At 42.6% G+C, this 27,597-nt stretch overlaps 1 protein-coding gene and 1 long non-coding RNA gene across 2 annotated transcripts in view; one reads left to right on the top strand and one right to left on the bottom strand.

Annotated features, from left to right (window-relative positions):
- LOC124255325 overlaps nucleotides 1–27,247 on the top strand; it is a 47,625-nt gene extending 20,378 nt beyond the window's left edge. Inside the window, exons 2-5 of the mRNA XM_046689216.1 lie at nucleotides 20,580–20,791; nucleotides 21,892–22,063; nucleotides 24,111–24,189; nucleotides 24,637–27,247. Of these exons, the coding sequence (XP_046545172.1) occupies nucleotides 20,580–20,791; nucleotides 21,892–22,042 (363 nt within the window). The 3' untranslated portion in view covers nucleotides 22,043–22,063; nucleotides 24,111–24,189; nucleotides 24,637–27,247. The remainder of the gene's footprint in view (nucleotides 1–20,579; nucleotides 20,792–21,891; nucleotides 22,064–24,110; nucleotides 24,190–24,636) is intronic.
- On the bottom strand, nucleotides 22,121–22,595 carry LOC124255326. The gene is made up of 3 exons (XR_006892670.1): nucleotides 22,554–22,595; nucleotides 22,317–22,426; nucleotides 22,121–22,185 (listed from the first exon to the last, which is right to left on the bottom strand). It is a non-coding gene; the product is annotated as an uncharacterized LOC124255326 (long non-coding RNA).
- Nucleotides 27,248–27,597: the final 350 nt, after the last annotated feature.

Raw genomic sequence — 27,597 nt, 5'->3', positions numbered from 1 at the left:
ATCTCAATAGTATGTTGCAATAGATTACCACTATCTCAATAATATGTTGCAATAGATTACCACTATCTCAATAGTATGTTGCAATAGATTACCACTATCTCAATAATATGTTGCAATAGATTACCACTATCTCAATAGTATGTCGCAGTAGATTACCACTATCTCAATAGTATGTTGCAATAGATTACCACTATCTCAATAATATGTTGCAATAGATTACCACTATCTCAATAGTATGTTGCAATAGATTACCACTATCTCAATAATATGTTGCAATAGATTACCACTATCTCAATAGTATGTTGCAATAGATTACCACTATCTCAATAGTATGTCGCAGTAGACTATCGCTATCTCAATATTATGTTGCAATAGATTACCGCTATCTCAATATTATGTTGCAATAGATTACCGCTATCTCAATAGTATGTTGCAATAGATTACCACTATCTCAATAGTATGTTGCAATAGATTACCGCTATCTCAATAGTATGTTGCAATAGATTACCACTATCTCAATATTATGTTGCAATAGATTACCACTATCTCAATAGTATGTTGCAATAGATTACCACTATCTCAATAGTATGTTGCAATAGATTACCACTATCTCAATAGTATGTTGCAATAGATTACCGCTATCTCAATAGTATGTTGCAATAGATTACCGCTATCTCAATAGTATGTTGCAATAGATTACCGCTATCTCAATAGTATGTTGCAATAGATTACCACTATCTCAATAGTATGTTGCAATAGATTACCGCTATCTCAATAGTATGCTATCTCAATAGTATGTTGCAATAGATTACCACTATCTCAATAGTATGTTGCAATAGATTACCACTATCTCAATAGTATGTTGCAATAGATTACCGCTATCTCAATAGTATGTTGCAATAGATTACCACTATCTCAATAGTATGTTGCAATAGATTACCGCTATCTCAATAGTATGTTGCAATAGATTACCACTATCTCAATAGTATGTTGCAATAGATTACCGCTATCTCAATAGTATGTTGCAATAGATTACCACTATCTCAATAGTATGTTGCAATAGATTACCGCTATCTCAATAGTATGTTGCAATAGATTACCACTATCTCAATAGTATGTTGCAATAGATTACCACTATCTCAATATTATGTTGCAATAGATTACCACTATCTCAATAGTATGTCGCAGTAGACTATCGCTATCTCAATAGTATGTTGCAATAGATTACCGCTATCTCAATATTATGTTGCAATAGATTACCACTATCTCAATAGTATGTTGCAATAGACTATTGCTATCGCAATAGTTGTTTCCCCCTCGATAGTCACCCCTAATAATATGCTCTCATTATTACTCGTGGACAAATTTGTCAATTCGCCGTGCAGGGTTGCGCCCCTTACATGTGGCAAGATCCACTGAATTTTTATCTCCTTTGTGGTTGTCCTTGTTTTTCAGCAAGGTAGCAACGTCTTTGACCCGCATGACTGACGTTCCTCCATTACTTAACTGAAACGCAGCGAAAATACAGTACTACGATTCAAGCTCGCTATACACGTGGTATTTGATTAACTGCGTTACAGTCGATAGACATGTGTACCGTCCACTGCCACTTTACAAAACACGTATCATAATAGACCAGTTCAGTGTTATATATTCCAAGCGATAATACATGTATCTCACTATATACGTGCAGGTAAATGTATTGTTGACATGGGGTCAGGAATGTCTGTCAGTGCACTCTATACCTCGTATATTAAAACCGCCGACAAAGCAATACACGACCTGCCACGTGAAGTCATCCAAGACGGTTCTAGACAGCAATGGACATCCCTCACACAACTCGCATCAGTACCAGTCATTATATGTAGACTGGTATACGCGATTTAATGCCCTCCTACACCTCGAGATAAACATATGTCTTAAGATACGCATTCACCTGAAGACAAGCATTCACCTCCATATAAGCATTCACCTCCAGAAAAGCTACACTTCCTTATAAGCATTCACCTGCAGACAAGCATTCACCTCCACATAAGCTTTCACCTCCAGAAAAGCTACACTTCCTTATAAGCATTCACTTGCAGACAAGCATTCACCTCCATATAAGCATTCACCCCCAGAAAAGCTACACTTCCTTATAAACATACACCTCCATATAAGCATTCACCTCCATATAAGCATACACCACAAAATAAGCGGACACCTCTTTGACATGAGTGTTTAAACCTCTCATCCCATTCTCTACCAGCCTCAGATTAACTGAGGTGTGACCGTGGACTGGAACACAACAGACCCCTTGTGTTTGTAGGATATTCCCCTTGCCAAGACAATCGCAGTTCTGGTGTTTTGCTCTGCTTACTGGATGAAACATAACATAAAGTACCACCATATAGGGATGCCCTGGCGATATGTTTACCAGCCAGTACAAATTTTAATTTGCATAACTTGTGTCCTTGTAGACTTGCACAAGTCTGTAAGTAAAAACTAATGGTTTAAATGATAATTTCTAAAAAATGATAAACAATAGACTGGGGTCCTTCTAGACTTGCCTCTTCGAGGGATAGAATTGCTTTACATCCTTGAGCTCAGTACAGCCTTGGAGCAAGGCTAGTGTCCTTATAGTCAGCGAGATAACTATACTTCCTTACCGGACATTTAAACTCCGTCATTAGGTAGTTCCTCGCATATCAGGTTGGACATGGAATTGGTATAACTTTCCTTACAATTTATACAATGTATTTGTAAGTTATTTTGGTTGCATTAACGCACGGTTCGAATACATTATAAAACAAACACTTTGTTAACACAGTAAAGTTCGCCTCTTCATTAACAAACAATTAATCCAGCCAATGTTCCCAGATTAGCATGTACTTAGTGAGCAGCAACCCATTTCTACTGAGCATACATCTCCAGCATACACCTCCATATGATTGAGTCACCCTTAAGCATGCATTTAGAAAAATAGCGTACATTTCGAGCTAACATGAAGTTCATTACAAGTTTATTACTGTTTGTTCACCCTTCGTAATAAGCAAACAAAACATATACGCGGAGTGAGTGAGTTTAGTTTTACGTCGCTTTTAGCAATATTACAGCAATATCACGGCAGGGGACACCAGAAATGGGTTTCACACATTGTACCCATGTGGGGAATCGAACCCGGGCCTTCGGCGTGACAAGTGCACGCTTTAACCACTAGGCTACCCCGCCGCCCCATATGCACGGAGTGAAGTATACTTCGAGATAAGTATATATTTCGAGATCAGCATTCGGTTCATAAGCATACACCTCCTTATATCCATACACTTCGAGATGAACATGAACTATATTAAGCTGAGGATCGGTGTTGTGGCATAGTACATTTGGCGTGGTACAGATTGTGTGACGATAGAATGCTTAGACTGGTCCCCGTCCGTTCGTGTGGGAGACTCCACCAAACAGAGGATCCGGGAACCAGTCTAGACATATGTATAGGTTACAGCTGTAGTCATATGTATAGGTTACAGCTGTAGTCAGATGGTCGGATCACGTGACGCACCTACAGTAGGTGTGTGTAACAGGTATGTGTGACAGGATACACGTGACTGTGTCAATCCAGGGGTAAAATACACCACCACGAAGGCAAGCCTTAGATAAACACCAATCCGTTATTGGAACCTCGAAGTGAAATCATACTAAATATCTCGAGGTTCTTTGTATTAAAACCGCTCTTCTACACCTGATATATAGAGGAGAGACAAAAACACTTTGTTCTGTTGTGTACAACCCACGGCTCTGACTGGAAACGCTCAGATCAAGATCATGCTAATCCTTAGCACAACACGGCGCTTCAGTTCAATCGTCGAACACAGAGAAGCCTAGTATTTGGTTTCGTTCTCAAACAATTGAAAATACGAGGTGATAAACAGTTCCGGTGGACTGTGAAGCGATGACCATCGATTTGAAGAGTAAACCTTTCCACCAAGGTAGAATGGGCCGGTCACTCGTACGTCAGACCTGATATCATTATACCGAAAGAGCCCATGTCCACGTTTATAAAAGGGTGTGATAGCGCCGGGAGGGCGAGGAGACGCCAGCTTCACTGGTTCAACATCTAAGACCTAGCTGCACTTGTGTAAGTCTGTACCCGAACTTCAAGGGTGCCGTTGTAAAAAGCGATCTTAGCGCTAAGGTGACCGTAACTCCCATACCTAGCGGTAGTCGCACCACTGAGGTTGTTTTATACAACGGCACACAAGGACCCGTTTCACAAAGCAGGTGAGGTGAGGTGAAATTGGGTTTAACGTCGTGCTTGAGAATATTTCGCTCATATGACGACGTGCATGCATGTGTATGTGTATGTGCGGCTGCTTGTACTAGCCCAGACCTAAGCTGGTTTTATAGTGCTAGCCCACTGAGATACCATGCCGCAGTGAAGCAGGAATACCCCACTCAGACACATTATACTGACTCCGAGCCGACCAGTCCTTGTTGTACCCATTAATGCCGAGCGCCAGACAGGGACCAACAAGTACCATATTTTAACGTCTTTTGGTATGACGCGGTCGGGGATCGAACCCGCGACCTTCCGCTCTCCGGGCGGACGCTCTAGCCACTACATTTCACAAAGCAACCGTAGCGCTCAGGTGATCGTAACTCCCATACTTTAACATAGACTTACGACATTTCTACGATCGCTTTGTGAAACGGGGCCCTGGACAGTTACAGGAAACATGTCTAAATATAGCGATGAGTCACTGTGGCTACAGTCTTGCAGTCAATCAGCAGCATGCATAACACGTAGGTAAACAAAAGATGACGTATCCGCAAGAAACCCGTATGTAGATTCCTCTGTTCTCAGCATGTTTGTACGGTAACCTCGTACGTGTTGGGCTAGTCTGTCTGTCAGTCTCTGGACCACATAATTTCCCTTCTACCCAGTCCTTTCTGCAATGCTAAAGACCCAAATAAAGCAAGTCTAGATCTCATCAGGCTCTGAATCTCAATGGGGCTCCTTTCCAGTTTAGAAGGATTGTTTGTTTGTATCAAAATTATATATATTCAGAGAGGCTAGAGACTAAAAGTTAGTCTATTGTTGGACAGACGTACAGGTATGCCTAACACGACTCCACCCACTAGATGTGCCCGTAAGAGAAACATGTCCACAGCGTAGCACACCTTGAGGTTTGTACCACAGAAACCATCAGCTCCAAATAATATGCATTACTGCTAACGCCCAGTTTTCTTTCCTGAACGCTTTTCCAGACTGGATAACCCCAATGATTACCTGATTTAGCTCCTTCAATGAAAACGTGTATGTCAATATGTCACAATTTGCCCGTTTGTTTGAAGATCAACAAATTAATACGCATACTAATATGCCTCGGTGAAAAATCAAAGGCGCCGACAGTACTTTATTAGACGATAAAGTACACTCTTTGCATTACGTCACAATGTATTGGCGTCACTGCGCCATTCTAGTCCGCCCCCTCGTAATCGAACGTACGCTTGGTAACCGACGTCACGATGCATGTCTGTTGTCATCGCCTCGTACAGCCTCCTCCGTAGCACCCGTTTGTTGGTTTGCAGTTGCTTCACTCAGCTAACATCACTGGTGGAAACATTACGTTTGTGGTTTTTTTGACGGGTATAATGTCTCAGCTCCGACAATCTTGGTGTCATTTCTGTAAAATATTGGCGCTAAAACTGACTGATTTACTTGTTGTGTCGCTATTGTAAGACTGTAACATTTATATAGGATTTGTGATCTGATATGCCAGTGCCTACCCAAGGATTATCTCTTCATAATGGACATTACACAAGGATGATCTATAACATACATACATACATACATACATACATACATACATACATACATACATACATACATACATACATACATACATACATACATACATACATACATACATTACATACATTTACCCTCGATCACTGGATGTCAATCTCAACGGCACATCGTATTATCAATCTCAACTCCCTGAGGAGTATACAACTCTTGCAGCCACTAGGCGCACCGAGTTAGTGTGGCTTTCCCATCCTTACGATGTACCCATTCACAGCTGGGTGGACTGGGACACATAGTCACAGTACTTTGTCCAAGTTTACTGCACGTTGCTGTACCCGCAACTAGGTGTTTGCACGTACTCATGTGGCCACCATCTGGTCATATACCAACGGATTTGTGGGTTCTTTTAAGTGCACAGGGTTGTGTACTGTACACTAGGGGTTGTGACAACACTGAAAGAGTCTGCACACAAAGTTGACTCCACGGTTTTTACACCCGGTCACAGGTGGGCTCGATCCCGTCACCTCAAGCCCGCTGGATCACTAGCCTGGCGCCTTAGCCAGCTCGCCCACCGCAGGTTATCTAAACAACCGCGCCCCGCGGTCCAAGGATTATGTATCCAGGATGGTACCTAACAACAGGTTATCTAAACAAGCTGGTACAATCCTAAGGATTATGTATCCAGGATGGTACCTAACAACAGGTTATCTAAACAAGCTGGTACAATCCTAAGGATTATGTATCCAGGATGGTACCTAACAACAGGTTATCTAAACAAGCTGGTACAATCCTAAGGATTATGTATCCAGGATGGTACCTAACAACAGGTTATCTAAACAAGCTGGTACAATCCTAAGGATTATGTATTCAGGATGGTACCTAACAACAGGTTATCTGAAGCTGGTACAATCCTAAGGATTATGTATTCAGGATACCTATTATCTAAACAAGCTATCCAGGATGTATCCAGGATGGTACCTAACAACAGGTTATCTGAACAAGCTGAAGCTGGTACAATCCTAAGGATTATGTATTCAGGACGGTACCTAACCACAGGTTATCTAAACAAGCTGGTACAATCCTAAGGATTATGTATTCAGGATGGTACCTAACAACAGGTTATCTGACGAAGCTGGTACAATCCTAAGGATTATGTATTCAGGACGGTACCTAACCACAGGTTATCTGATGAAGCTGGTACAATCCTAAGGATTATGTTTTCAAGACTGTACCTAACAACAGGTTATCTAAACAAGCTGGTACAACCCTAGGGATTATCCTTTAGGATGGTACCATTGATTATGTATTCGGGATGGTACCTATCCAATGATTATGCATTCAGGGTTGTACCTATTCAATGATTATATATTCGGGTTGGTTCCTTACCAAAGATTGTCTATTCAGCCTGGTACCTGACAAAGGATTATGTATTCAAGTTACTTCCAGTTATGCCTAACGCCCGTCAAATAAATGTCACATATAGTATAAAGTAACAATGGAAGAATGTTCCCTCCGGAGTTAAAATCTGATAATCACCCCAATACAAAACAAGTCAGTTGCATACAAAACATCCGTATTGTATAACCCTATCCACAACAATCTGTCACGCATGAAATAGCGCTTCTATGTAACTCAACTGATATGTGAGCTCCAAGACGGCTCATACGCTTTATGGTAGCAAATATGGGACGGATGTCGACAAATACCTCACCCGGGGAAACGCTGGAGGTAGATAGAGTCGTCAGTGATGTCACCTCACACGCACGAAATGACCGCCAACGTAGCCGTTGCCAGGTAACGGAATTCCCCAGAGATGGCGATGTTGAGCATGGTGATAGCAGATGTAATTTCTGATAATAACAATAACAGCAATAGTTTTAGACGGGCGGACAGACGCCCAGTTCGAACAGTCAATTCCTCCAGGAGATTCAATTACCACGTTATTTTCATATTTTCCTGGCAGTAAGTTTAAATCATTTATTTGGCAATGGCGGATAGAGGCAGATGCAGCTTTTGTTTGGGTGGTAACTCTTCAACAAACAATACCAATTCAAAAACGTTATTGGATTTGAAGATATTCATAGAAATGTCTAAAGGCCATAGCCCCATTTCAGAAAGCTATCGACTGTCGTATGTAGGGCTGTAACGATGCATCGAACTATCGATGGATTGCAATTGTTGAGTCTCTAATGTTAATTAATCGATGGTAGAAACGGAAAACTATCGATAGTATTTGTGACTATCGATATTTTTGTAATTGAATTCCGTTGAGGAATGCGCAGCGCAAAATACAGATATTTGGGTGCAGACTTCATTGAGTTAATGTTTTAACTGTTTACTTGATCTGGGTTTGTAGTTTCTTGTCAGTTGTTAAAAGAGACCGAAACTACTTCAACCTGTTTTAATTTCATATAAACTATACATTCATTTGGGAAATGACTTCAAATGAGACAATTCAAGAAGAAAAAAACAATAGTTGATCGCAACAGACTATCGCTATTGGAATAGTTGTTTCCCCCTCAATAGTCGCCCGGGGCGGTGGGGTAGTCTAGTGGTTAAAGCGTTGGCTCGTCACGCCGAAGACCCGGGTTCGAATCCCCATATGGGTACAATGTGTGAAGCCCATTTCTGGTGTCCCCCGCCGTAATGTTGCTGGAATATTGCTAAAAGCGGCGTAAAACCAAACTCAGTCAGTCAGTCAGTCAATAGTCACCCCAAGTCGATAGTCTATGCTACAGTATAGGAGGTACGACAGTCCTAGCGCTACGATAGCTTTGTGAAACGGGGCCCAGAAGGTTAAAGCTCCGCAATGGAACAAAGGCATAAATACATCCACTGTATCGACTGTATCTTCTAAGACTTGACTTTGAATAATAGCGTTAATTTCATACAGCAGACCTTTCAGCGACGGGGTAATGGGATGGTTTAAGAGCTCCCTCGTTATACAGACTGAGTGGTGTTGTGCCTCTTTCAGCAGTAGTCTAGAAATATTAGAGGGGACACACCAAGAATGGTCTTCACACACTGTACCTGTATGGGGAATGGAACCCGGGTCTTCTGTGTGACGAGCGAACGCTTTAACCATTAGGCTACCCCACCGCCCTGGATCAAAGAAACGTCTATGTGTGGTTTGATTATCCTCATGTTGACAATGTCTGAGTCTAATCTCCACCTTCATGTCACCATGATATTGCTAAAAGCGGCGTAAAAAATACCCCAATCCCCCGGTCCATTAATCAATCTGTCTTGGAAATACTGGGAGAGAAATAAACATAATTTGATTTCTGTTGCCGTTGTAACGTTGATCATTTCTTGTATCAGGTAAACGCCTCTCTCTCAATACACGTTACAAGCAGTTGGGGTTTTTTCACTTTGAAACCCCATTTAAAAATGCTAAGTCACGAATGAGAGATGTCTATTTCAGAGAAACGTGTCAATATCACCGCTGTAGGTGGCAGGAAGTCACACACAACCTTGAATTTGTCCAAACACCTGAACTGAAAGTCGCGTCAATTGCAAGCGTGTGTAATTTGACAAGAATGCGTTAAGATTGGTTCAGGCAAGGTTACGACAAAATGCAACATACTTCAAATTACCTCATCTGAAATAAAAGTCGACAATGCACTTACGACCAGCAGTGTCGCGTACAAGATTTAGCTACGTTCGGCGATCGCTCCAGAAATGGACAAATGTTGCCAAAAGGCTTTCGACAAACTTGGAATATTTGAATAGGAATTTTCATCGAGGGAAGATTAGGTTTCCCATTGTAGCCTGTGTGGAGAGTAATCCCCCACATTGATTCAACGTTGACACTTTCACTGCTGGGAGGGGAGTGAGGGTCCGAGGGGAAATCTAAATGGGTTTTCAGCAATATATTGTCACTGTTAGTATCTCGGATACTGTGTGTTGAATGCCTTGAAAGTTAACGAGGCATGTTTGGTTGATCTCGTTATTGATGAAACGTTGTAATTGTTTTGTCTAGACATCACATTTTTAAGCTGTCCAACCTGTTATTTTATCCAAGCCTCGTTTATATTTGAAGAGGGACTAGACAGAGAATGTTTCAATTTTTCACATGGCTCTAACAGAATCGTTTAGAAATTCACTGATAATTGACGGTGGAAGATGAAGATAGTTTCCACTTGATAAAGACTTTGTTATGTGTGAGCTCCCTGGTTATGTTTGTCATGTTTCTCCCTTTATAGCAACGATAAAGGAACAACAAGTACATTGTATGAATGGTATGATTCAAAACTTAAACCATTAGTCCGACATGAGAAATGACGAGATGTTATCGTGGAGTGTTATTCCATGTCTGTTTCTATCATTCGCAAGGCTTTATTACATGTACAATGTACATGTGTGTTGCTAATATGAGAAAGTGAAAAAGGTCGATCTGCAAGTAAGGAAAACAACTTTGTATGGTGGTTGTATGGTTCTCGTTGTCAAGAGCTCAAAGCAGGCAGATGTGTGTGTGTGTGTGTGTGTGAGAGAGAGAGAGAGAGAGAGAGAGAGAGAGAGAGGAGAAGAGAGAGAGAGGGGAGAGATAGAGAGGGAGAGACAGAGAGAGAAAAGAGAGAGAGAGAGAGAGAGAGAGAGAGACAGAGAGAGTACTTACTCATACTGAGTAAGTGTGATTTGTGGGACAAGGCCATGTAATACACATGTGGATGTAGGGTTATATGAACAACAGTCTAAGTAAACTTAGGCTCAGTATTATTCGTTACACAACTATACTGAGTCTAACAAAACATTGTGGAAGGTCGCGTCAGGTAACCTTTTCAATTGACCAATCAGAACACAGCTTACCAAATCGCGAAAGTTGACATTCGCACATACATTTTGAACTTTTACCTCGAAAAAGTTTTGTACCCGAACGATTCCGAATACTATTTTCCGTACGATCGCTTCCGAGTGATGCGCATGGAGCACGCCACAACCACAGGGGCATGTCACGCTTAGAAACAGCGTTAGAAAGACATATAGGTATATAGACCCTACCTTAGTACTATATAGTACTAAGGTACATATAGGTATATAGACCCTACCTTAGTACTATATAGTTAGCTGATCTGTGATACCGCGTCTGTGGTCTAGTGGATAGATCGTGGAGAGTGGTCACTGGTCAGTGGTTCGGTCCCTGGCCTCATCATGCTAATGGAGGGTAGGCCTAACTGTGGTTCCCTTCCCTGGCATATGGCTTTATGAGGATTATTTAAGACAACAACTGGTCGATTCAGAATCAGTCAATGAGGAAAGTATCAGTGACAAACTAGGCCATGGTATCTCGCGCACACGCACACGCACATGCACGTCGCTGTACAGGTGCAGTAATATTGAACCCCATTTCATCTCAACTAACCTCAACTAATTTCAGCCCAACTCAACTAACATATGTGACAAATGACTACTCGTTTCAGCAATGAAAGGGGACGGTGGGGTAGCCTAGTGGTTAAAGCGTTCGCTCGTCACGCCGAAGACCCGGGTTCGATTCCCCACATGGGTACAATGTGTGAAGCCCATTTCTGGTGTCCATGTCGTGATATTGCTGGGATATTGCTAAAGCACATTCACTCACTCACTCAACAATGAAAGAGTTAACCAGTATACTCGACAGTTCGCATGACAGTGCTCTTAACGGATTGTCTACGTTATGCCATTGTGATCCTACTAAAACAACGTGTCGTCCACTTCATCCCAGTACGCATTCCCGACCAATCCTCGGGTCTGGCAACAATGGTATGGGTCCAGAAACGTCAACATGATCAACAATAAAAGGACAATGTATTCCTAATTGTGCGCATAACGTGAGACATTGCTCCTCTGTGGTAATCAAACCATTCATGTATTCTCAGTAACACGTAGCTCAACCTACACATTCCTCACACTGTCAAAGGTTAGGGTGTTGTGCCTGCTCTCTTTACACTGAGATATATACACTGACTCCAGTGAAACACTAGATTGTGTAACTTAATCAAGTGATGACAAAGTAATCCTTTTGTTCTTTGGATATAATCCTTTTTGATCTTTCACAGATTAATAGTTTAACGTATTTGCTTAAATAAGAACAGCAAGATTTATGGATGTCAACTTCTTTATTGTGAATAACACAACGTTTCGGAACATATGCTTGCTCCTTCATCAGGTAATGGTAGGGAGTACGAGGGGATATATATACATCCATTGAGGTATTTGCATATAGGTTTCATTGAGTGTTTGAAATACGTTTCGGGCCATAATAAGTCTCAACAAGGAATTTAACAAGTCAAATGCTTTAAACCTAAATCTTCATACTCAATCAGTTAGTTGTGAGTGAATTATTAAGTCATTCGGTTATTCAAGGTTGCAGTGAATGAAGTGGTCAAAAGTGACTGAAGTGTGGTATAATTCGCCCGACCCATCCTCGGCAAACAGGGCCGACTTTTCTCGTAGCATTCGTACTCCCTATGTTACAGTATAGGAGGTACGAATGCTACGAGAAAAGTTACGAGATCTTAGGCTTACGAGAGCTTTGTGAAACGGGGCCCAGGTCTATAATTTTCGACGTCAACTATGAGTCGGCCCACATGAAACAAGGTAAACCAGGTAAACAGGAATAGTCGGTCATTTAATGAGACTCGTTTGGGGGCATAAACGACGACTAGGATTGCTAATGATTTGTGCCGAGTGTCATGTATCACTTTACAAAGGATGCATCCATAGATGTTTCTTTGATTATGTTGTACATACATTTAATTAACGAAGAAGGGATCTTCACAAAATCGTCGTCTGAGATGAAGGGTTCAAGCAAGGTGCCCGCCTGTCACCATCTATATTTACACTGAATTATGTAAACGAATGTATCACAGATATGGTTGAGGCACGGCCAATAATACAATGTGATGCATGTACTTGCAACTACTTGATTCATTGACATTAAACACCTTTAGATCAGAAAGCGTAACCACTAGTACGTTTAATACAAAAATGCCGCTTTCAAACGGAGAGGGCGTCTAAAAGCATTTATTAATAGTTAAGGAGGAAATTCAGTAATTTGTCGCAACAATTGATATACTTATTGTGATATGTCATCCACGTAGCAGATATTATGACAAGATTAAATTTTCTGTGTGAAACGTACATCACAAGACTTCTCCTGTTTAACGTTCAGCGATAAGAATGAACTGAAGCCCTAAAATGTTTCCAAAGACCTGAAGATTGGAATAATACGTGGTCTGAATGCATCACAAGGTCAGTTCCATTTTAGCACAAAACAGCAAAGCTAACTCGAATGAAGAAAAATGCAAAGACGTAAGGTAAAACACTGCCTTAGGCAAACGTCTTCTTGAGATAAGACTTAGTAGTGATGGCAATGGACGTGGAAGATGCACTCCACTCTTAAGTCACGTACACAAAACAAAGAATTGCCCTGTCACGTACATCAGCAGTGGGCGTAAAAGTAGATGATAAAGCGCATATCTGTATAGGGCAGTCGGGGGATGGGAGAAAAAGTTTGGGCCGGGGTGCGTCTGTGAGAAATTTGGGGTGGTGGCTGCCGGGTGGTCGGAGGATATTTCCGTTCTTCATGATGTAAGCAGTACATTGAAAGATTGATCGTCCATTCATCGCGCCCGCAAAAACGTCATTCTCCGATTTTTATTAGTTTAAACTTAAAGAGTGAGTGAGTGTGTATGGTTTTACGCCGCTTTTAGCAATATTCCAGCAATATCACGGCGGGGAACACCAGAAATGGGCTTCACACATTGAACACATGTGAGGAATCGAACCCGGGGCTTCAGCGTAACAAGCGGACATTTTAACCATTAGGCTACTCCACCGCCCCTTGAACCGAAAGAGGGAAAATACAAGTGTTCACTTGAAAATGTCATTTGATTCCAAAAATACAAACATTATCAAAACGTTACTTGGCTGAGAACAGTCACCAAAACATTGCAAACTTATGTCCCAAAACACAACAAGACCACCCTTTCAGATACATCCACATCGAATAACCAGTTTTGGTTGGTATATATTTAGCCACTATCAAAGATGGGTGTTGTTTATTTTGCAAGGCTGTTTACATTGCTGATTGAGTTTATTCACGGGTCAATATATGATGTTTATTGTCCGACGTTAACGCTGAAGCCCACACAGTGTGTTCGTGGGAGGAAACGGCACGGCTGAATGAATCTAAACGCTTCAGGCTTCTAATATGGAGGCTTTCCTTGAGACCCACTCCACCCTCACATAAATTCACAGAACCTCCACCGTGACTGATGTTAAATATAGGCCCACTGGTTAAAGGTCATGAGAAGTCCTCTGTGAATGAAATGAGTGTTTTTTAGGTCACAGCGTAACAGCCCACCCGAGTCTGTATCTCCCAACAAGGGCCTTTTGAAATAAAGTATGCAGGATTATGCAAATTATCTAAACATGGTCGCGATCACAAGCATGAAGAGAGTAAGAATACAAGCCATCATGTCACTGGAATCAAACACCACCTGATATCTTCAACACTACTCTCAGACATATCTTCATCTTCAAAGCGAGTGAGTGAGTTTAGTTTTACGCCGCAATATCACGGTGTGGGGACACTAGAAATGGGCTTCACACATTGTATCCATGTGGGGAATCGAACTCGGGTCTTCGGCGTGACGAGCGAACGCTTTAACCACCAGTCTACCCCACCACCTCATCTTCAAAGTACAATGTTGCATAACAATTTGGTGTATATTCAGTCCACAACCACTTAACCAGCAAGTATCATAGGAATCACATTACGAAAACCTTACTTATAAAAACCCCCATAAGGGTGTAGATTACGATGGTCCGGTTTAAAGGGACCGCACTGTATATAACTCCCTTCTTGGGAGACTCATCCTGATAACTGGGAATTCTTTATAAACATTGTTTTTCTTCATCAGCTGCATTTTGCTGTAGACGGACACTGCACACCATGTGGCCAAGCTTCTCACAAACAAACAATGAACGTTCCCACATAAAAAACACACCGCTAGGCAACAGGGCTATTTTACCGACGACATTTCCAAGAAACCCGGCCTACATCAAACTGTATCCTAGCAACCACCAATAAATAATCCCCGTGGTATCTTTAATGTATGGCCACTCGTTCACCCCGTCCCTAATCCCCGCGCTACTTTCACAATGGAGGAATTTGTTTAGGTTTTTCTAGGTTCACCTATCAGTTGCATCTGAAATACCTATCGTGTATATACAGAAGCTCCTCTCAGTGTTGACAGGAATCGCCATCACTGTGTTTCCAATTGGTTTAGTGACTGTCCTGTTGTGCTGACGAGTTTGGTAGCTTGACTGATGGGGATGAAATGGGTGTATTGGAGGCCGTTGACGATAGGCGTAACGAATCGTGTGTATTCAGTGATTTCTTTTGTTGTGTCACACCCCTTACACAAAGTATACTTTGATAGTATATGTTTAAACTTATACGGTTGTACCATTGGTTTGAGACTTGTCTACACAGAGACCGCCATGACCCTCGTGTTTCACGACTGTCGTAACCCTATACTTTAACACAGACCTACCTAGGACTACCGTAACCCTACACTTTAACACAGACCTACCTAGGACTACCGTAACCCTACACTTTAACACAGACCTACCTAGGACTGCCGTTACCATTAACTTTAACACAGCTGCACGGCTGTCGTAACCCTGCTACTTTAACACAGACCTACCTAGGACTACCGTAACCTTTTACATTAACACAGGAGAACGACTGTCGTAACCCTGTACTTTAACACAGAACTACCAAGGACTACCGTAATATTTTACAGCTGCGCGACTGGCGTAACCCTGCACTTTAAACACAGCTGCACGGCTACCTAGACCTACCTAGGACTACCGCCCTTTACATTAACACAGTTACTGTCATTTACTTTTACTTTAATATTTTACAGCTGCGCGCTGCGTAACCCTGCACTTTAACACAGCACTACCTAGGACTGCCGTTACCATTTACTTTAACGCAGCTGCACGGCTGTCGTAACCCTATACTTTAACACAGACCTACCTAGGACTACCGTAATTTTTTACTTTAACACAGCTGCACGACTGTCGTAACACTGTACATTAACACAGACCTACCTAGGACTACCGTAACCTTTTACATCAGCGCGACTGGCGAAACCCTATACTTTAATAGAGACCTACCTAGGACTACCGTAACTTTTTACAGCTGCGCGACTGGCGAAACCCTATACTTTAATAGAGACCAACCTAGGACTACCGTAACATTTTACTTTAACACAGCTGCACAACTATCGTAACACTGTACTTTAACACACACCTACCTAGGACTACCGTAACCTTTTACAGCTGCGCGACTGGCGAAGCCCTGCACTTTAACAGAACTACCTAGGACTACCGTTACCATTTACTTTAACACAGCTGCACGACTGTCTTAACTCTGTTCTTTCACATAGACCTCCTACTGTTGTAAGCCGTATACCAAACCCCGGACCTATGATTGCCGTAACTCCTTTATTGTAAGACAGACGTACGAATGGCGTTAATTCCATTCCGTAACGCATATTTACGATTATCGTTAGTCCTATACATTAACAAAGATGTCGTTAGTCTGAGTTCGAGGATCGGAGTGACGATGACCGTTAGTGGGTTCGAGGATTGGAGTGACGATGGCCGTTAGCCTGTGTTCATACAAGGGAAGCGACGATGGTAGAAATGCTGTGAAATTGAAACAGCCACAATATTGGCAGTTATTATATACCGGTACAGTTAGGCTGACGTGCATTTAGATAAAATCGTTTCTGTCACACAAACCTGGGCTGTGTGTTTTGAACAACACGTGTTCGTCTGACATAACTGTAACAGCTCGTAGGGGCCGTGTCACGCTGACCTAGGTTATCAACGTGTTGAGGTGGACAGATTAAGAGTTTCAAGGCTTTTTTAAAATGGTAACTATTCATAAAATGACGACAGCAAAAGGATTGAATAGGTAACAGACAAAATATACCAAAGGGCTACTGAACACAGGCAGAAAGCTACTACAGTAATGTTAGATAACGAGGGTACTTTCAAACGTCAGTCGGCTCGTCACGCCATAGACCCGGGTTCGAATTCCCACATGGGCACAATGTGTGAAGCCCATTTCTGGTGTCCCCCGCCGTGATGTTGCTGGAATATTGCTAAAAGCGGCGTAAAACCAAACTCAGTCAGTCAGTCAGTCAGTCAGTCAAACGTCAGTCGTCCAAGAGTAGATGTTTTTCCCCATTTTATTGGTATATCATCACTAGGGGAAGGGGGCGCGGGGATCCAGTATTTATGTTCACCGCCATAACATCGTAATTTGTAGCATTACTCAACGAGATGACAGATCGTTGCCAGCTAAACCTTGAATTGGTTGACGGCTGAAATAGACAAGTAAACAACTGTATTTGCTCAACCAGCTACGCCCCGTCTAAAACAGCCTCAGTACAAATTTCATTACGAGACCAGGCCAGCTTTGAACACCATGAAACAAAGTCCGTGTAAGCAGAAAACACGACGGTACAAACTGCAAGAAAATCGTTTGTTACACTGGATATCAGAATAAATGTTGATGTACTTTGTAAACAATGCTTGTAAAGGGAGTGTAATATCTTAAACGATATGTCGAGATACTGAAGTTCGAATTATCTGTTTTATAGTATGGTAACAGTGATTCTAAAACGCTGAAGGGGCGGTGGCGTAGCCTAGTGGTTAAAGCGTTCGCTCGTCACGCCGAAAAGGCGGGTTCGATTCTCCACATGATAAACCCCGCCGTGATATTGCTGCAATATTGCGAAAAGCGGCATAAAACTAAACTCACTCACTCACTACAACACTGAAATAGCATAGCACATGATATTTTCGTGACCCGATAACAACGTTTGGTACCTTCATTTTACTGTAGCCCATCCCATGGTTGTGTATATTCTACTCTAAAGAAGTTAAGGAAATCCCTATACTTTCATATTACTGTAGTTAAGCCATGCCGGCTGCTCCTAGGCTTCTGTCGAGTAGTATATAACTGCACGTGTCTGTAGCATTTGTTGCATGAATCAAACATGAGTGTTTTATGCCAGTGACATATATTCGTAGCAGTCACCTCTCAAGTAGATTCTAGGGCCCCGGTGGACGGGCAGTGTGTACACACTGGCATTGTGTCCACATGACAAGGGGCAGTTAATCAAGGGACGTAGGTACACATCATATATACGACACGTGTTATAGCAAGTAAGAGATACAGCTGAAGTAGGCATAGGTCCGAGTTATAATAAATACATTTTTATGCAGAATCAGCAATATACCAGGGTCAGCAGTGTCAGTCAAACTTTTCCAATAGAAGTGTAGGTCATAAGATTATGAAAGGACGTGTGGCTGGAGAACCACTACAGCTAGGTCGAGACACGAGGACGACAACCATACAAGGTCGTGACTCCTGTACGTCATCCCGACGAAGGTTTATAGGCCCTTGTTTCACTGTCGCTGCTCGATCTATATTTATGTCCATTTGTTCTTATATTTTTTCACAATCTTCTCACCTGTATCAGTTCTAATTCCGTCCTTAAAGAGACAGCAACTGGTCATAAAACCTGATTTATAAATACAGATATTATATTAATAAATCCCCAGTAGATAGGTATATAAATCAATAATGATCATCAAGGAAGTCGTAAACTTATCCCTTAGATACATGGTCTTAGAGTAAATGCGGTGATACTAATTTTATCATGTTAATTTCTCTGCCTGAAACACAGGTCACATGTAATGAATTAGCGACACCCCCTGGCACGGTCAATAGCCCAGTCTGTGACAGCAACCGAAATTGCAATGATATCAATATTATGGAAATGACAGCAACTGACAATGAAAATAGCGGGTGTCATTGTTATGTTAATGAAGGAAGCCGAAATTGAAAGTTACGTCTATCAGTGTTATGTAAATGACACTAACTGGAAGCGACAGTTATGAAGATATATGTTTTGTGTTTCTGTGAGTCAGTCCTATCGCCTGTGTAATGCATTCACATGTTGTATACAATATGCATTGAACACACTGATCCCGACGGACAGGACGACTGTAGTAGTTCTTTGGTCAGATGATCTCAATGCTGGATCTCCAACTTGGAAGCAGTTTCGTGAATGCTGCATTCGAATCACAAAAACGTGTTTCGTGGTTGGAACGTCTGATTTAATCAATATTTATCTATAGATAATACATCTAGGGTCAAACACCAAATCTTTATCTCCAAATATACTTAAATATAGCTATCAGGCACTCTACCGATTCAACAAGCCTATCTCCTAGTTGTCAATTAGAGTTATCCCCCCACCTATGTCATTCCGCAAGCCACACTCCGGCACAGCGATGACTTAACATAACATATTTAGATATCAAACTGGCTGCATCGTTTGCTCTCCGTCGGCTCCGATGACTGCACGTGGAGCCGTACAAAGGATCGCTACGCAAATCGAAATAGTGTTACATGTTTTTGGATATTTTCTCAGTGAAACTAAACCATTCTATTAAAGATGTTTAGTTAGATGTGTAGACTCGTCAAAAAATAAAAGAGTAAAAGAAATCTGTACATTATATTGAATGGACATTGCAAGATGTGACGAATCGTCACATTTTTCTGGCCTGTTGCAGAGGTACTATGCTGGCTTGCCGCATGGAACTCTGGGTAGGAGAGTGTCCGCAAGCCTGAAACCGTTGTTCGGATAGTCGATCATGGAATGAGATTCGTGTTTGATATCGCAGTCATTTCAAAATCAAATCCGTTGAGATTGATGGCTTGAATTGTTGCTCATTCAATACGCTATGTGTGGTAAAAAGCACAAGATCTTGACCTAGTAAGTGCTAAATACTGACAGTGAATACTTGATTCACACACACACACGCACGCACGCACGCACGCACGCACACACACACTCACAATATTCAAAAGCAAAAAGTTTCAGAACCCTCCAAAGGGTTAGCACCTAACCTCACTGTTTCAACTACTATCTGATAATCATGCATAGTTATCGTGACTGAAAGATGGCAACATCTTTGTTTCTTTCTGAAGTATCACATCAACATTTACTCCGATGAAAGCTCTGAACATAGGTCTTGACCTGTATACAATTGACAATTGAAATCTACAAAGCTGGGTGAAGATCCACTTGACATCGACAAGCAAATACTATCAACCTCTCCAGTGACAGCTCAGCAAATACGGTTGTGGTTTACTTACAAGAGGGGCGGCGCGGGGTTACGCAAATATGTATAGATATACGTTGCCTTGAAGAACGCTTAGGTGAAAAGCTCTGCGGTTCATCATCGTGTCTTACTCTAAACCTACATGAACACATGTAAACTTTTCATCAGGATTTCACATCATGCATTTTATCAGATTATTATTTATATTTAGCAAGGCGTTTATAGAACAATGGTGTATGTAGATACAAAGCTTGTGGCGACCATGTTCCTCCATGACTGTATGTCAGTATATCCAAACTGTTTGAATTGACGCATATGATGTCAATCACTTGCTTGTCAAATCAAGAATCGATTGTTTACAGATCAGCGTCATGAAGTTAGAATATTGCTAAGTTCAGAATCAACCAACCAACCAACCAACCAACCACAGTGACGTAATTGAAATAACATTCAAAGCGGTATAAAATACAATTCATTCCCATGAAGACATGAAATATTTTCTTATTTCAGGGTAACCGTTATTGAGGAATGTATGTACTAACAGGTGGAACATTTTCTACACGCTAGATGCTCATTTTAATGCCACGTTTTTCAGATCAACTTTGGTCACCGATGTCTTCTGTACGCAGACGTCATCTACAATGTCACCGTCGGCGCCCCAAACCGGCATTTTGGAGTTCATTTCCCATCTGACGCCTCCGTCTGCGACTACAACATCATCATCGCTGTCGCCTTCTCTCTCATCTACGCCAGCGTTGCAGCAGGCGGATACGTGTTCTTGTATTTTAAACAGAAGAAAAACAAAGAGTAAGTAGTCGTTAAGTGAAAGGGGTGACGTTAACGTCAAAATGACAAATATTACTGTCATCTACCCCGATCTGGGTACGACCGCCTCCGTGGTGTAGTGGTTAGAGCGTCCGCCCGGAGAGCGGAAGGCCGCGGGTTCGATACCCGACCGCGTCATATCAAAAGACGTTAAAATATGGTACTTGTTGGTCCCTGCCTGGTGCAGGGCATTAATGGGTACAACAAGGACTTGTCGGCTCGGAGTCAGTATGTGTCTGAGTGGGGTATTCATGCTTCACTGCGGCATGGTATCTCAGTGGGCTAGCACTATAAAACCAGCTTAAGTCTGGGCTAGTACAGGCAGCCGCACATACACATACACACGCATGCGCGTCGTCATATGAGCACGACGTTAAACCCAATTTCACCTCACCCGATCTGGGTACGATGATAAACTGGGTGAGAGTATTGGTTTCAATATTGGTTGACAACCTGTTAGCAATATCCCAGCAATATCACGTCGATGGACACTAAAAATGCGCTTCACACACTGTACCCATGTCGGAAATCAAACATGTCTTAGGCACAAACCTGAGGCTGTGTAAAGGATGTGAGTAAGTAAAGAACTGGTTTGTGATAACACACGCCAACGTCTCAGAAAACAGGTGTGCGTAAATAGTAGATTTTATGGCGCTTCAAATGGTATTATTGCAAGGGTAAGAACACGATGTCACTGAAACAAAGTCTGGTGATTGCATGTGTTAGGGGTGATGAGGTGTGGTTACTTTTCTACTTGATGTGACCCGTGGATGTCCGGGTTAGAATTGATCTTCAGTAACCCATGCTTGTCGTAAGAAGCGACTAACGGGATCGGGTTGTCAGGTTCGCTGGCTTTTTTGACACAGGTCATCGTATCCCAATGGCGTAGATCGATTCTCAAGCTGTTGATCACTGTTCGAGATCCGATTGTGTACAGACTGCTGGAATATTGCTGAAACAAACAAACCATACAAACAAACACATGCTAAAAACCCAATGTAGTCAAAATGAAAGACTAATCAATAGCCCTTTCCCCTTTTAATCTGCTGTATTTGATCTGCTGGTCATGTTCGTCTGTCCAGGGTGGACATCGCCCGTCTGTGGTTTCTGGTCCACTGTGCCAGCGAGGTGGCCGTCTTGGTGCTGGTGCTGGTCTCTGCCTGTACTATCAGCGCGGGATTCAGCCACGTGTGTCAGCAGTTCATGACGGCTAATGACCACGTAGCCAGGTGACCACGGGATAAACTTAGCCAGGTGAGCTCCAACTTATAGTCAGTATCTATGTACCCTCCAACACACCCATCTCTCCTACTGCTCCAACCTATAGTCAGTATCTATGTACCCTCCAACACACCCATCTCTCCCACTGCTCCAACCTATAGTCAGTATCTATGTACCCTCCAACACACCATCTCTCCTACTGCTCCAACCTATAGTCGCTCCAACCTATAGCTCCAGTATCTATCTATGTACCCTCCAACACACCCATCTCTCCCACTGCTCCAACCTATAGTCAGTATCTATGTACCCTCCAACACACCCATCTCTCCCACTGCTCCAACCTATAGTCAGTATCTATGTACCCTCCAACACACCCATCTCTCCCACTGCTCCAACCTATAGTCAGTATCTATGTACCCTCCAACACACCCATCTCTCCCACTGCTCCAACCCTCCACACCCATCTCTCCTGTCCAACCTATCTATGTACCCTCCAACACACCCATCTCTCCACTGCTCCAACCTATAGTCAGTATCTATGTACCCTCCAACACACCCATCTCTCCTACTGCTCCAACCTATAGTCAGTATCTATGTACCCTCCAACACACCCATCTCCTATGTCAGTATCTATGTGCAACCTCTCCCACTGCTCCAACCTATAGTCAGTATCTATGTACCCTCCAACACACCCATCTCTCCCACTGCTCCAACCTATAGTCAGTATCTATGTACCCTCCAACACACCCATCTCTCCACTGCTGCCCACTGCTCCAACCTATAGTCAGTATCTATGTACCCTCCAACACACCCATCTCTCCTACTGCTCCAACCTATAGTCAGCAGTATCTATGTATCTCTCTCCCATGTCCAACCCCTCCAACCCTCCACCCACTCTCCTACTGCTCCAACCTATAGTCAGTATCTATGTACCCTCCAACACACACATCTCTCTCCTACTGCTCCAACCTATAGTCAGTATCTATGTACCCTCCAACACACCCATCTCTCCAACCTACTCAGTGCCCTCCAACACACCCATAGTCAACCTATAGTCATCTATGTACCCTCCAACACACCCATCTCTCCTACTGCTCCAACCTATAGTCAGTATCTATGTACCCTCCAACACACCCATCTCTCCCACTGCTCCAACCTATAGTCAGTATCTATGTGCCCTCCAACACACCCATCTCTCCTACTGCTCCAACCTATAGTCAGTATCTCCCTCAACACACCCATCTCTCCCACTGCTCCAACCTATAGTCAGTATCTTTGTGCCCTCCAACACACCCATCTCTCCTACTGCTCCAACCTATAGTCAGTATCTATGTACCCTCCAACACACCCATTTCTCCCACTGCTCCAACCTATAGTCAGTATCTATGTACCCTCCAACACACCCATCTCTCTCCCACTGCTCCAACCTATAGTCAGTATCTATATAAGCTGCAACATACCATATCACTCCTACCGCTACTTCTATAAGTATTTCTGCAATTGTTGCTACTACCCTTCAGCTGGTAACAGCAGTCCGACTTCTATCGCAATCTGTCTCACAGAACCATATTCACACTGAAGCCCATCCTTGCTTGGAATGCAAGCGCCCTAAATGAAGCAAGTCTACCTCTTCCCCGGGTTTCTGAATGTCCCTCAGTGGGACGTTTTAATATACATGAAGCAGTTTTTCTCACAGTTCTTTTCAGAAACTAAGCTGTTATCTACCTCTATTGCTACTTCGATGTCAGCTAACACTATCTCTATCATAGAGTTGAGTCCCTTTGACGTGCCAGAATCCGATGATCGAGTTTTTAAAGTCCAGATTGTTATTCTTGGATTGTCAGCACCCACCACGAGGGTTTCACTAACGAGGTGATCATCTAACGCCGCACCACTTCCGAACTTACTTCATCCATAAAGCCGACCCAGCATGATATATAGTCTAATAACAGAAACACTGCCCATATCGACACTAAGATCACGTCACTTGTTTATTTCATCTTGTCCATAGCTAACAGATGTACTTACAGCAACGAATGATGATGTTATTTATTTAATCATTGTTTTTATCACTGTGCAGTTGTTCCGGCGCCCAGTTCTTCCAAGACTGGCGAGGCTACGATGCCAGCAACTTCCACGTGTGTTTAAGTATAGCAACAGTAAGTATTCTCACATCTTTAGCTTTTCTCAAACCTCGAATTTGAGAGACCCGGGAGATCGGGAGGTCAGGCTCGCTGACTTAGTTGACACATGTCATCGCATCCGTATTGTGTAGATCGATGCTCATGATGGTGATCAGTTGATTGTCTGGTCCGGACTCGAATACTTACAGACCACCTGGAATATTGCTCTTTGGAATAAAGCCAACTGCAGCTGGATTATTGCTGAGTGCGGCGTAAAACAACAAGCAAACAAACAAACCCCAGCCACGGAAGTCATTGCGACAGTAGTATCACAGTTCCATAGCACTATGACCATCTTAAGTCTGTTATGTGGATTACGTTCATCGTAAAGCTAAGATCGCTTTGTGCAAGTGGGCCCAGAACAAACCGACGCAAATGTGCGTCCGTGCGTGTGTAACTTAATACTTCATGGTCCTGTTTCAGATCGGCAGTTGGTTCTCTTTCGTGTTCTGGCTTCTGCAGACCCTGTTTGGTGGCTGGAAGTTATGGCGACTGAATATGATCTATTTCCCTGACCAACTGAAGATATGCTGCAAATCCACATGAACTGTCACCAGGATATATTTATTGAAATTAAAGCTTACACAAGGTATATACGACCACGCCCAGAGATATATAGAGCCCATACATGACAGCCAGCAGTGACCATCACTGTGTGGTTGTTCCGCGCATTTAGGTGGCTCCATGGGTAGTGTGTTCGATTGACAGACCAAGGGTCTGGGTTCGAGTTCCACTTTGTTACAGAAATTGCAGCTATTTGTTAGTGTTTGTTATGTGGCTGTAATATTGCTACAATTGGTGTTATCTGTAAACACTTCAACATATTATATCATGTTATGTATTCAGTTATGTATTTATATCAGTCATTTATGTATTTATATCACAGTATGGTTAAAACATTGGGGTCTGTTTCCATATGAAACGTTCACTTCCACACGCTGCGACTTGGGAAACAATTTGTTATTGGTAACATCACGTGACATGTGACACACTACGATTATATCCAGGACCTCGTTCCGCAAGCGTTCTGGGTCCCGTTCCTCAAAAGCGCTACGATGATCGTAACTCCCATACTTTAACATAGACTTACGACTGTCGTAGCGCTACAATCGCTTTGAGGAACGGGGCCCTGAGCGCTAACATGATCACAACTGCCATACATTAACATTGGTTTACAGTCGTCGTAGCGTTAAGATTGTCTAATACAGTAACATTGGTTTACAGTCGTCGTAGCGTTAAGATTGTCTAATACAGTAACATTGGTTTACAGTCGTCGTAGCGTTAAGATTGTCTAATACAGTAACATTGGTTTACAGTCGTCGTAGCGTTAAGATTGTCTAATACAGTAACATTGGTTTACAGTCGTCGTAGCGTTAAGATTGTCTAATACAGTAACATTGGTTTACAGTCGTCGTGGCGTTAAGATTGTCTAATACAGTACCATTGGTTTACAGTCGTCGTAGCGTTAAGATTGTCTAGTGGAACGGGGACCTGTAAGCGTAGCTGTCATCACCACTATTTTCACAAATGACTCTTCCTTCATGACGATAGAGGGGCGGTGGGGTAAAGCGTCCGCGCGTCACGCTGAAGACCCGGTTTCGATTCCCCACAAAAGTACAATGTACAATGTAGTGTTCCCCGCCGTGATATTGCTTGAACATTGCTAAAAGCGTCGTAAAACCATATTCCCTCACTCGCATGCAATAGGCTTAGACCTGCGACCCTTTCGTATGTTACTGCAATGCTTAGTGCAACAAGTCTGTCTTGTAGCAGGGACCCCAATTCACGAACCCACTGTACGGCTACGATTGTTTTTGGTACAGTGCAGGAGTGGCGATACTCAAAGTGCTGAGATCGAAACGGTGCTCAAGAAGTGTTCACAGACACCCATGTTTCATGTTTAACTATTTTCATTTGGTCACTGTTTACAAGCGTACAAAACTGGGAAACGACTGAGCACGATTTACCATACATGTCCATTTAAAAAAGCAATTTTTCACACGCCTACCCTGCATTTGATTTTTGTTAATTGTTTTTGTATGCAATAATACACTCGTATTAAAATGCTGAAACCGAAATCAGTTCTTCAAGGACTGGTGTTTCTACATAGACAGTCGATCCCTGTTCTTCATGATATGACGAAATGTGAATATTCATTTTATGCCATTTTTCATGTACTAATTCTTCAGGAGGTAGTGTTGGCATCAAAATGATACCAATGTCATATTTAGATACATAGAAGTTCGGATAGCAGGTGAGTTTAATTTTACGCCGCTTTTTGCAATATTCCAGCAAATGTCACTGTGGGCAACACCAGAAATGGGCTTCACAAATTGTACCCATGTGGGGAATCGAACAGGGGTCTCCAGAGTAACGAGTGAGCGCTTTAACCACTGGGCTATCCCACCGCCCCCGGAATATATTAACATGTAGGGATAATGCTTAACTATTTTATAGAGTAAACAAATCAGTCAGCGCCTTTGATAGTGCAACTTAAAAACACAATCATTGTGTTTTAAGTAGCACTATCAAAGGCGCTGACTGATTGTGACAATGCATTAATTATCGTCGGATTATGCTTTCGGACGGCACTTTTCCTCTCGCTATACGAGGGGCGGTGGGGTAGCCTAGTGGTTAAAGCGCTGGCTCGTCACGCCGAAGACCCGGGTTCGAATCCCCACATGGGTACAATGTGTGAAGCCCATTTCTGGTGTCCCCCGCCGTGATGTTGCTGGAATATTGCTAAAAGCGGCGTAAAACCAAACTCAGTCAGTCAGTCAGTCGCTATAACGAAGCGGATGAGGGCTTGTGTTTAAGACACTATAAAAAATTGTTCATGCGGTAATCGAGAAAACAAAGGATGTTCTTAGGCGTCCAAAAACCCATAACACAAGGATAACAATTCTGGACCGTTTGTCTTGAGTCCGTCACGTGTCTGTGAAAGCCTCCATTGAAGACGTTCCATTGGCTATAAGCTCTGTAGTTAATAACACACATGGAGATATATTTATAATTCAATAAACAACACATGTGATGTGAAACTTATGTCATCATTGCTGACTATAGATAGTGAGGGTACAGCCTTGGTACTGCGTATCGCCATCAACCAAGTCACTAGCCATGTGGGGAATCGAACCCGGGTCTTTGACGTGACGTGCGAACGCTTTAACCACTAGGCTACCTCACCGCCCCTTCATCACCCTGTAAACAATCGAGTCTGGACTAGACAACCCAGTGATCAATAGCATGAGAACGATCTACGCAATTGGGATAGAATCACACGTATCAACCAAGTCGGCGAGCCTGACCACACGATCCCATTAGTCGCTTGGTACGACAAGCATGTGGTTACTGAAGACCGATTCTAACCCGGATCTTCCGGCT

The sequence above is a fragment of the Haliotis rubra genome, unplaced genomic scaffold, assembly GCF_003918875.1.
Source record: "Haliotis rubra isolate DU_JTF1 unplaced genomic scaffold, ASM391887v1 Scf6, whole genome shotgun sequence".
Taxonomy (NCBI): domain Eukaryota; kingdom Metazoa; phylum Mollusca; class Gastropoda; order Lepetellida; family Haliotidae; genus Haliotis; species Haliotis rubra.
This window is presented reverse-complemented; position numbering and strand designations above follow the sequence as displayed.